The sequence below is a fragment of the Rhipicephalus sanguineus genome, chromosome 3 (genome assembly GCF_013339695.2).
Source record: "Rhipicephalus sanguineus isolate Rsan-2018 chromosome 3, BIME_Rsan_1.4, whole genome shotgun sequence".
NCBI lineage: Eukaryota > Metazoa > Arthropoda > Arachnida > Ixodida > Ixodidae > Rhipicephalus > Rhipicephalus sanguineus.
The window spans coordinates 202096777-202108561 of record NC_051178.1 but is presented as its reverse complement, the minus strand read 5'-3'; the positions used below and the strand labels follow the sequence as shown (position 1 = coordinate 202108561).

General features: G+C 43.9%; 2 protein-coding genes across 4 annotated transcripts in view; both read left to right on the top strand.

Moving 5' to 3' along the window:
• The window catches only part of LOC119388124 (importin-11), a 137394-nt gene that overhangs the window by 104780 nt on the left and 20829 nt on the right, over positions 1-11785 (top strand). The gene's annotated exons all lie outside the window — the stretch shown is intronic.
• The window catches only part of LOC119386257 (importin-11), a 37513-nt gene that overhangs the window by 4899 nt on the left and 20829 nt on the right, over positions 1-11785 (top strand). Inside the window, exons 2-4 of the mRNA XM_037653585.2 lie at positions 2356-2450; positions 10064-10177; positions 10618-10739. Of these exons, the coding sequence (XP_037509513.1) occupies positions 2356-2450; positions 10064-10177; positions 10618-10739 (331 nt within the window). The remainder of the gene's footprint in view (positions 1-2355; positions 2451-10063; positions 10178-10617; positions 10740-11785) is intronic.

Below are 11785 nucleotides of genomic sequence, written 5' to 3'. Positions count from 1 at the left end.
TTCTGCATTCTGTTCGAACTCAATCTTTATTATTCGAAGTCGCTTTGCACCCAAATTTTGCTATTCGCACCAGCTCTACGAGGAAAGTTACCCCTCGCTGATCCACCATCTCATTCCTTCGAGCATTTTTTTTCTGTTGCTGATTACAGTGTAACCTCATTACAACAGCCCTTTATAGTGAAGAGGTTTTGCTCTGTTGTAAAGGGAAAATCCAAATACTGTTACAACAGACGTTTATGTAAACACAATTGGGTCTGTTATAACCTGAGAGAATTACGTTCCACATTGCGTTCAAAGAACAGGTTTATTTTTAATGGGGACGCGTCTTTCATACTGCTAAAATAACAAAAAAGAAACGATTTCTGAAGTCACATTTTCAAATTTTTCTTTCTGTAGCACATTTTTCTATTTGATTCCAAAATATCTTCACTGAAAACTACATAGAGTGCTGTAAAATCTGTTGCGCCTGCCGTGGTGGTGAAAATTATGCAGAAATCGCAAAAAAACTGCATTTTTTTTCAAAAATTATAGCTCTGCAACGGCGCAACCGGGCGCCGGCATTCTGGGCTCGTCGTAAAAAGCATTTCTCCTTATTAAACTCCATGCTTCAGCTAGCTCCTCCATTAAAGAAATAAGCGTACAAAAAGCAAACATTTGAAATTCTTTTCGAGGCCTCCGATTGCATGTTTTCTATGTTGCTCCAGCACGTCTCGCCATTGGACCGATGCTCGCTCGCTCCGGAGAGCGTCACCTGCTGCTTGTGCGTCGCGAGGTCACGACTGTCGAAAATCGCGCAACTTAGTGACATGTTCACACTCGTTCTTGGGATGTAATTACCTTTACTTTTGGCCGCCTCAAGCAGAAGCTCAATTGTCAGATTACGATATCGCAGACGAGCGTCTCGGACAGACTGTAATAGCGTTGACTCGTCGAACCCGCGGTTAGAGGTTCTGTTCATCAGTACTTCGGACCTCGTGACGAGACCATCTGGAAATCTCTTTGTACTGGCGTCGGCATGACGTACTTAGAACATCGGGCACCGTGGCATGCGCATAGCTGCCGACTTTCTGCTCGATGTTGCGGCTAGGCCTAACTACGCTCGCGGCGCCCACGTACCGACGAATCCGAACTTTGCGGGCAAGAACATCATGCTAGGGGACATGCATAAGCGAAGAAGTTGCAATGTGCTCCGTCGCAAGCAACAATCATGTCGCCTGCTTGCTCCTGCGAACCGAGATGGGCAATTTATGCTTACCAGCGTACCCCCCCGGCCAAGCTCACTGCACAGCGACCGCTCGAGCAGCGATGGTAGCGGCTACTATTTTGCGCTGGGCCCCAAACGCAACACCAAGTACGCTGCGTGCTTTTTTTGTCGCCGCGGCTAGGCATGCCAAACGATGTTTGAAGTCGGAAGTTATTGAATTTGGAATGCCCGTGTGTAAAGGGGTACTGACCACCTTGCTGCCTCACACTTTTAGTCATTATATCCGAATGTCCGTAGTACCAGTATCCGTTGTAAACGTAGCTCAGTCAATAGACAGATAGGGAGGTTGGCATAACGCCGCAATTCGGTCTGTAGTATCCGAATGTCTGTTGTTAGCAGATCCGTTGTAACGAGGCTATACTATTAGAAAAATATTCGGTATTTCGAATATGCACTATTCGATTTGAGTACCGAATCGATTAGAACGCTGTTCGATTCGTTATTCAAATTTATAAATTATTTGCACAGCCCTAGAGTGATGTGTTTCTCTTCTTTTATATTAAACTTTCTTTATCTTTAGACTTATGGCGACCGACTGCTGAAGGCAACCACAGACCTCGTATGTGATCTGAACCGTGAAGGCATGCTGTTTATCATGAGGGTGAGCTTGGCCATTTTGTCATTGTTTTTGTACATGGAGTAAAAAGCTTGCCAGACACCAGTTACTTTTCATTAGTTTAACTCACTAGGTACTGCATACAGCAATTATGGGTCCTTAACTCTGCAAACATTGGGAGCGTTGAAGCCTTTCACACAGGAAGAGAAGCAGCTTGTGGTGTTTCCTCCAAGTGCTTGTGGACTTAGTTTATGCTGAAATGCCTTTTAGTAACATGATTTTCACGCTTGACCCTAAGAGAAAGAGTCAAACTCCCCATGTGATCAAAACTAACCTGCAGTCCAAAACTATGGCATGCTTCATAAGCATATTGTAATGCCAGCATTTAATTTGAGGCACATAGAGTGTTTCTTGTAGGACTTCACCCAGAGACTTTTTCCTATTTTGCGTCAATGTTCTTTCATTGCATGTAATGTATAATGTGTACCAAAAAGCTTCACGATGTATCTGAAATTCTCAATTTTTTTCCTCCTAGATGGTCGAACTGTAATCCGGGTCTTCCCAGAACAGGGCCCACAGCTTTTCTACCCTCTTCTGGTTCATGCATTGGAGGAGTGTCTGGAAGGGGAGGTGAGCATTTGCTATCAATGTGAATGTTATCAGGAAACTTGAAGAATGTGCATTTCTTCTCAATAAAATGTAATCCTTTGCACCTTTCTTTCACTTGCCAAATGTACTACTTCCTATTATTTGTTTCCGCAATAATTTTGTGCATTTATATACAGTGTGGTGTGTTTTTTAGACAATACAGATTGTTTATTTATTTATTTATTTATTCAGTAGTGTGGACTCATGGTCCATGCAAGTGGTTATACAAATACAAAAGAAGTAGCAATGACACACAACAGTAAAGGGTGAAGAAGTTATTTTGCAGTTTGATCACGTGTATCGGTAAGGCAGTTCCATTCATAATGGCTCTCGGAAAATATGAGAACTTAAATAGGTCCGCGCGCGCAAATTATGTGGTTAAGCGTTCGGTGCTGGTGTCGGTGGGCCTGCTAGTTAGGGGCGTCACGTATGGGATGGATCTTGAGTGTTTGTTTGTTCCAGAGTTTGATAAAGAATTCTAATCCAGCTTTTTACCTTCATGCCTCTAATAAGGAATGTCATTGGCTTGCATTAAACCTGAGGGTGAGTCCAATGGGGAAATTTGTTAAATACGTAGAAAATATTACAGCCTTTCTTTGAATACATCGAGAGAGTTAATATTATGCTTAGTGTAAAGGTCCATATTATGCAGCGTACTCTCTGTCTGGGTCCACAAGGGCAGTGTAGCAGAGCAGTTTAACATTTGTGCAGTTTTAGTTTCTGGGAGACATAGTTTGCAAAAGGCAGAGAACAAACATTATCTTGGTCAAGATAAGTTAGAAGTGTCACACCGATGTAGTACTTGGATTTTTACTTGTTGAAGTGGTGAAGACCCAATAATAGCTATAGATTGGATTTTTTTTTACAGTTTGGAAGGCAGAACATTTGCTCGGGTTGAAACATTCCCTATTCATTACATCATTCATGTATATTACACAGGCACTGTTCATTTTTTAGTTAACAGCGCAAAAATAACACACGGCGGACAGGAAAAAGACGAGACAAGCGCTACTTCAGCTGAATTTTATTGACAAGAATTCTAATATTATACCCGGGGAACAGAAAAACAATCGGTAACAGAAGTGAAACCTAGGCAAAGATGAAATAACTATACTCAACAACTGGGCCTGCTACGCCGACTCGGCATCCCAAAAAACAGCTCCCTGTCTGAACACTGATGGCTTGCTTACACGTGCCCCTTTCACGCGCCATCTGGGCTGCCTCAATATGCTCATGCTCTCTTCAATCTTATCCAGACTGTGCTCCTTTCAAACTCGGAGTGCAGCCAACGTGCTCATGAAGCGCCAGGAAGCCATCTTTGCCATTACGAAGTTATTGCCGTGTTCATAAGTGTCACATCTGCCCGTCTGGCCCAGTAACAGTGCCGCAGACAATGGGACTACACCCGCCCTGCGCACAGTCGACAAACTGCGTCCTGTGCTTGACCACGCATTTTACTGCGCCTCTTCACGGGGCAGGTCCTTAGCCAAAACTGCCAATAAAGAAAATAGGACAACGCCTCAACGTGAAGTTGTTTTCAGTGCCCAGACAATGGCCCAGTGGCTATAGGATCTGCCCGTGAAGAGGCGCTGAACAGTGCGTGGTCAAGCACAGGACGCAGTTTGTGACTGTGCGCAGGGCGTGGTTACAGGATCCCATTTGCGGCGCGTTTACGTGGGCCAGACGGCAGATGCCTACGAGTACGGGAACACGGCAATACGTTCGTAATGGCAAAATGGCTTCCTGGGCTTCACGTGAGACGTGTGGCTGCACTCCGCATTTGAAAGGACCACAGTCTGGATAAGATTAAAGAAGAGCGGGTATAATCTTGAGGCAGCCCAGATGGCGCGTGAAAGGGGCATGCATAAGCAAGCCCAGTTATTCAGACAGGGAGCTCTGTTTTTGGGATGCGCAGTCGGCGTAGCAGGCCCAGTGATAGTTGATGTATAGTTATTCATCTTTGTAGGTTTTACCTTCTGTTACGGGTTTTCTGTTCACGGGTATATATTAGAGCATTCTTGCTAAAAACTTGGAAGTCAGCGCTTGTTGTCTTTTTGTCCGCAGTGTGTTATTTTGCGCTGTTAACCCTAAGTATGTACAACCAACAGCCCATGCCACTTTATTAAGCTACTGTTAATTGTTGTTTCTGGAACTAATTTTTTTAAACAAAACACAATCATCTGCAAACAATCTTATTTCTACACTAGGGTGGATAACAACAATATCATTGATATATACATAATAGAAAAAGCAAAGGGCCTAACACACTGCACTGTGGTACGCCAATGTGACCGGAATACAGTCTGAATGTTGACCCCCTACATCAACATACTGTTCGCGGTTATTTAGATATGCAGAATCCAGGAAACAAATATTTTTGGTATACCTATTGTTCTAAGTTTAAAAATCAGTTTACTATGAGGAACTTTATCAGAAGCTTTACAGAAATCTAAGAGAGCATATCTATCCTACCATGTCTATCGAGGATTAATGCAAGAGAATGAAACATTGAGGTGAGTTGAGTTAAGGTTGATAATCCTTTCCAAACGCCATGTTGTTTGGTCAATATTGAGCGCTCTTAGAGGAAATTGGTTATAGTAGTAGCTATGATGTGTTCGATAAGTAATTTGCAACATTGCAAAGTTAGAGATATAGGACGGTAGTTTCCTAGTGTTAATCGGTCTCCTATTTTAAAGATTGGCACGATTCGAGCTGTCCTCCAGTCACTGGGCAGTTGGGAAGAAGAGCAAAAATAACCAAAATTTTATAACAGATAAAGCAATCGTCGTAGGAATATGTTTGGTATGTTATCAGGACCGCACGAATCTTTGGCTTTCAAATTTAGCAACATAGATATCACACCAGGATGAGAAATAAAAAGTGCATCGGCATAAGGAAATGCTGTCGCGTTACATGCACAAATGAATTTCAGAAGTGTTGAACACACTTTGCAAATCTTGATTAAAATGCCGGGCAACGTCTCTCTGATCCGTTCGTTCCCTCGACGGATATTTGCAATACGTTTTTTTTCTTTTCGCTGATAAAATTCCAGATTTTACTGGGGTCGCTTGCAATAAAGTTAGGTAATAAAGTTTTAAAGTAGTATTCTCTCAAGCTGTGCACAGCTTGAGCGATTCTGTTTTGCGCATCATGTACCAAATTAGCCGATGCATGTCTTTTTTTCAGTCGCTTAACTTTCCACTTTATCTGAATAATGCTGCGAGTTATCCAAGGTGTTTGCCTGTTAACTTTTTACGCTTGGATGGCACAAAGTTATTTAAGCAAAAACAACACATTTCTTTGAATCAAGTCCAGAGTACACTGACATCTGCATCATCAAAATTGGTAAAGCATGTTTCCATATGTTGAATTATGTCTACATCGTTAGCCCTGGAAAAGTCTTTAAAGTAACGAAGTAACGGATTTTTACGGCTTCTTACTGAAACTAATGAAAATGAAATGCGCACAAAGTTATGATCAGAGAGACCTTGCCCTAGCTCTACAGTATATTCAGAGAAATTGCGGTTAAGAAACACAAGATCTTATATTGAGGCGGAATCGCCCTGTACGCGGGTGAGTACGTGAACTACTTGCAATAGGTCATGTATCACCGTAATATCAAATACAATGCTAATATGTTTTGAAGCGGCATCAAGGCGCTCCCAGTCTACTCCAGATAGGTTCAGGTCGCCAATCAGTAAGACCTTCCTACTCTCAAATTTAGCCACGTAATTTTTCGCTGTGCTAAGGTATTCTGGAGTGACATCAGGCGGTCTGTTAAGCCCAGTTACAACAAGACTATGACCCCAGCATGTAGCCCTAATACATAGGCATTCTATGTCATCAAGGTCGTCTAATAAAACAGCATCGATACAATTTTTTACCAATATAGTAGCTTATAGTAGCTACCCCTCTCCCCTTGTGCAAGATGACTATCATAGGATAAAAATCCTATGATAGTAAAGTTCCTGCTGTTCTTGCGCACGAACTCCACATCGAGTCGGAAATACTTTGTTGCAATTAAGATGACACTGTTGCAATTAATTAACAAAAACTCGTTAATTCACTTTTTAATTATTGACTTGAGGGCAGGTGTTTATATTGCAAAGTTGTAGTATGTGCCAATTTATGGCATACCTACTTTTTTGGAAATCACGAAAATTACACGTGGTTCGAGATATTCATCATCGAATTTCAAGGTCGAAATCGTAACTGATTGCGCAAGGTGTGCACGAAGCGCGCCCTTCTACGTCAAACCGGAACTACCCGTCACATGGGAGTGACGAAATTAGAATGACGGCGCACCACGGCGGTGTGTTTCTGTGAAAAGCTGCAAGTCATCTCGCTTGTGCCCGCGCATTGCCTTACTTTTGCGCGTAGTGTGTGGTGCTTGTCTGTTTCTTTCGAACTGTGCACAAGAAAACTGCAATATCAACCTTTTCTTTGTCTGGGAAGCATAAAACTCGGGGGTGGCCACTGCGTCGCTTCTTCTTGCAGACAGGCACAAATAGTTTTTCGCGCCTCTCTTTATAGTTTAAGAAAGAAACAGATACGCACCACCATTGCACGCAAACATTAAGCTGTCTGCTAGTGTATTTCCAAATGCTTGCCGATTTTTTCTGACCAGATTCTGCTTTGGCGCACCCGTTCATTCAAATTTCATCATTTCCCTGTCACGTGTCATTCCGGTGTTCCGCCGCGCTTGTGCACGCCGGGCGTGCTCAGTTTGGATTTCGCCCTTGAAATTTGATTATCACAGTGATTCCACTCCTGCGCAACTGCGCCAAAGTGCGCCAAATTGTATTTACTGCGCCATCCTGATAATATCGACGAAATTGCGCCAAACTGCGCCAGAGTCTCGGGTTTGGGGGCGTCTATCACCGGCAGTCGCACCGCCGGCGCGTGAAAACATGTGCAGTTTGATCTTGGGGCTGTCAAAGTTACAACCACAAACCAAGAATTATTACGCTGAATAAACAGCACTCGCGCATGCGTGCCGAGTAAGGCATGATGCCATGCACGGTGCCGACGCAGCTTCTGTTCTGCAAGTCGGCTTGACAGCAAAACGCGCTCTCCGCTGACGCTTGTGACGTCTAGGCCAATCGGCGGCGTGAAAGTATGGCGGCGGTTCATCGGCGAACGTCATCTGTTCCAGAAACGCCGCTGATAGCTCGTTTCAAGCGTCGCATGGCACGTAATGAAAGCAATCTTCAGTAATAACTACACGCGTGCCACTAAAATGTCTGTCACTTCTGTTTCTGGACATCGCCGAATGAAGTATGGGATCACTAGCAAAATATATATGGTACAATATCGAATTTTCCGTGCTTCGCATCTATGGAAGAGCACATGAATGGTGGGAACGCATTGACACTTTTCCTCAGATATACTTATCCATAGATCTTTATCCAGAAGAACTTTTTCATAATTCCTTCCACCAGGACATCCGGGTTTGTAATCACTCTGCAGTAAATACCCCTTAAAAGGCCCTGCCCTTTCGAGCTCGTCAGTGCTAGTGTTCCGATTCAAATTCTTTGCTTGCTTTTTGAAAGTCACAGTTTCACTGTACGGGTGAAGCAATGAATGCGATAGCAAGGATCCAATCTCGCGTAACTGTACAAAACGCTGGTGTAAGAGAGTACGGCCGCTCCAGGGAGAGATGCTCTTTCCGCACCAGCGATTGCGACCGCGCCCTTACAATCAAACTTCGAAGTTGTTGCCCTAGCGGCACCCCCCTTCCTCTCGCGTCTTTTCATGCACATTCAAGAAGGGCGGGGCGTTTCCTCTCTGCTTCGATGGCAGGCCTCTGAGCGGGATGATGTTATCGCATGTGCCCTCCGTACGACGGAGACGGCTGGCTCCTTTAATCTCTGCTTCAGCCGCGTTCGTCGCCAGCGCTCGCGAGCTTTTACCCGCGGGTAGAATGCGCGGGGTGATGTTATCAATTTAGACTTTATACGGAAAATTACGGCAACGGCGACAGCAAAAACCCGTCGAGAGTGTCCATGTAATTGCTATCACAACAAAAATTTTTAAAAATCAGGAGCCATTCCACTCTGTGAAGTAAATGATAAGCGAAGCTGTTTCGCACACGGCACAGAGGTGACATGATAGAGGACAGTTTGGTATGTAAGGCCAGATTGTTAACGGCCAGGCTATTAACATTCAATACGCAATATAAATGCGAAAGCCTTAGATCTATGCTTCATCAAACACGGAAATTGACCGTCGGCAGCGTGAAACGATTTATGCAAAAAATAATCATCACGTGATGGCGTCATCATGACGTCATAGATCGTTCAAAACTCTGTGACGTCATAGATCGTCAGACCTTGTGACGTCATCATGGCGTCACATATTGTAATGTCACGTGATGACGTCATACTTCCGTGATCGGTGCGTCGATCATGGAGGTAGTGCAAAACCAGGTGATGTGCAGAAAGCTTGCAGAGAGGGAAGGGGGGATCAACACATCGATCGAGAAGAAAAAGAACCTGGCTTTCACCTTGGAGTCGTCTTAGGGGAATGCATTAGAAATAGTGTGACTTTGGCTTTGAGGCACTGTTGTATGTCACGGCGTTTGTCTACCACGTCAGCTGACAACCACATAGATGTATTTAGAGTATTATTTCATAAAGTACAATTTTATTGATCCGGTATTCTGTTTGTTTGCTACTGTTGAAAATAACCACTGAGGTGGTTAATCCAGAACACTCATCTGCATGAGCCCTTATTTTTGCATTATCGAGTGAAATATGGAGTTCTCCCGAGATGATTTTTTCCATGAGGTTTGCAATGAATCGAAATACTTCTAGCTCTTCATAAGAGCCCTGTAATATTTATTCAGGTGCTTGAATGTTAATGCAATTTGCTTCTCTAGTGCACTCCAATGTGTAAAATTAGCTGCTCCAGAGTGCTCCCAGATGCAAAATTATCTGCTCCAAAGTGCTCCAAGATGGAAATTCTTGCTGCTCTAAAGTGCTCCAAAGTGGAAATATTGCTGCTCCAAAAATTGCTCCAAATCAGAAGTCCTCGGTAGCATCACTGTTATCAATATATTGAACTATGTGCAACTTTTGTGATTTCTAAGAAATAGGTATGCCGTAAATTGGCACAGACTACAACTTTGTAATATAAACACCTGCGCTCAAGTCAGTCATTTAAAAGTTAATTAATGAGTTTTTGTTCATTAGTTGTGTCAACATCATTTTAGCTGGGGGAAAGTATTTCTGCGTCGACATAGAGTTCATGTGCGAAAATGACAGGAGCCTAACTGTCATAGAATTTTATAAAAAAAACTGTATTGTCTAAAAAAAGACACCTGTATATTTTTGGTTTATCCTGTGTGTGCTTGATTACATATGTTTAAATTTATATATTACAAGTTCGCATATGAACAATTTCGCAATGAAATTTTCATGTGAACCCCACTTAATTGTTTCATCTTCTTGTTCTAAAAAATAGAAGGCAGAAGTATAAGATGGAGGAGCTTTACATTTATTTATTTATTATTTTCATGATCCAGTGTCCCCCTTTGCTTGCTGCTCACCCTTTTTATGCTGACTTATGTCGTCTTTGGTTTTGTTCTATTCTAGAAAGCTTCCATGCTGACGTCAGTCTGCCTGTCCATCATTTCTCGTGTCATCTTACATTGCAAGTCCTGCTTTACCAAACTTCTTCAAGAAGAGGCACAGGGCAAGGGTTGTGATGTGAGTTGCTGCAGCAGTTTTCTACTTTATTTTTTTTTTCTACTAGTCTAGATTTAGTTTTTGAGCCATGTAATTTAAACGTCACTACAATGTTTCACTACTTCAATGCAAAGTCAAGACGGCTTCTCAAAGCAACTCAAACAGGTGCTTTTCTTGCTCACTGTTTGTCAAATATTTTCTGTTGTGCAGTTCGATACCTCACTGTTGCAGTGAAGGTACTCTGGCATTACAGTTCTGCTGTTTATCCAGTTGATGCACTTGGCAATGACTTAGCATAAATATGAAAAAGACATCGATGGGAATAGTACCAAAAGTACTATTTTTCATTGTGTGCTTTTGCACTGGCTTAGCTAATTGGTGTGCGCTGATGCTACATGAGAACAGAAGTAATCATTCCAGAGCTGCTGTACATTTCTCAAAGAATGTTTGCCCATGTGCAGGCAGAGGAAGTCTTTGGGAACCTGCTGGACAAGTGGATCGAAAAGATGCCTCTTGTTAACCCAGTTGAGAGGGAGAAGCTTCTGGCCCTTACGCTCACTTCCATACTCACGTCTAATTCTAAGTAAGTGCGTGGTTACATTTTATTTTATTTTGTTTTATTTTTTTGCAGGGAGGGGGGCAGTCACTTGCCCCAGTATATACAGTTAAACCTGCTTATGACGAACCTCCATATAACGAATTCCCGGAGATAACGAAGTTTTTCTATTCCCCACCATTACTCCATAGAAGCACATGTATTTGAGACCTCTACGTTATGAAGTGGCAGCGGGAGACCCCCTCGAAATAACAAATTTTCCCCGATGACGACCTAAAGATTTTGGCCCAAATTTTGTCATTTTTGCGCGAGCAGCAACCCGAAGCACCTTCTCCGCCGCTACAGAATGCGAAGCCGCGGCGTCGTGCTTGGCGCGCTTGAAGGCACGGCGACTGCGAGGCGAGAGCGAGTGCATGTGTGCGTGCGTGCGAGCGTGCGCGAGGCAGGCCTGCATCTCGACCCGGTGAACTTGCCGCCGCGGGCCCGCGGGCGTGACCTTTCCCCCTCCCCTCAACCGTGGTCCCGCCACTTGCTGCAGCTGGCTTAGCCCGCCAAGCCAGCACGCTCCTGTTTGCCGAAGAGAGAAAGAAAAAAAAAAACAAGATTTTTTTGTTTTTTCTTCAGCGCGCTGGCAGCGCCACTCTTTGGTTACTGTGCAAGTCTCTGCACTTCACTTCGCTAACCTGACACCAGGTGACACTACTTAAAAAGAAAAAGAAAAAGGGGGAGCTGCAAGCAGCGCTGGCAGTGCTGTTGGCACTGTGGCTTTCTGCATGCTCCGTGTCTTTCTTTGTTTTCTTCGGTGCGACGCCATCGTGTTGCTCGCTCTTCGTTTCCAACGCCTCGCGCTTGTGCGAACCCACGCTGCGGGCCACGCACCAGTACCTGTTGTGACAATCCAAGGATGAGTGCTTCGACAAAGAACGCAAGTGTTCGTTCACGTGTTGTTTTGTCAGCTGTGCCAGCTCTGCGGCCGTGTCTGCGGTTGATCGTTTGCTGCTGCGCGCTACCTTCAGTGATCACGTTTCCCGACTTTCAGCATCCACCGAGTTCCTAGCTGTTTCGTGCTGCGC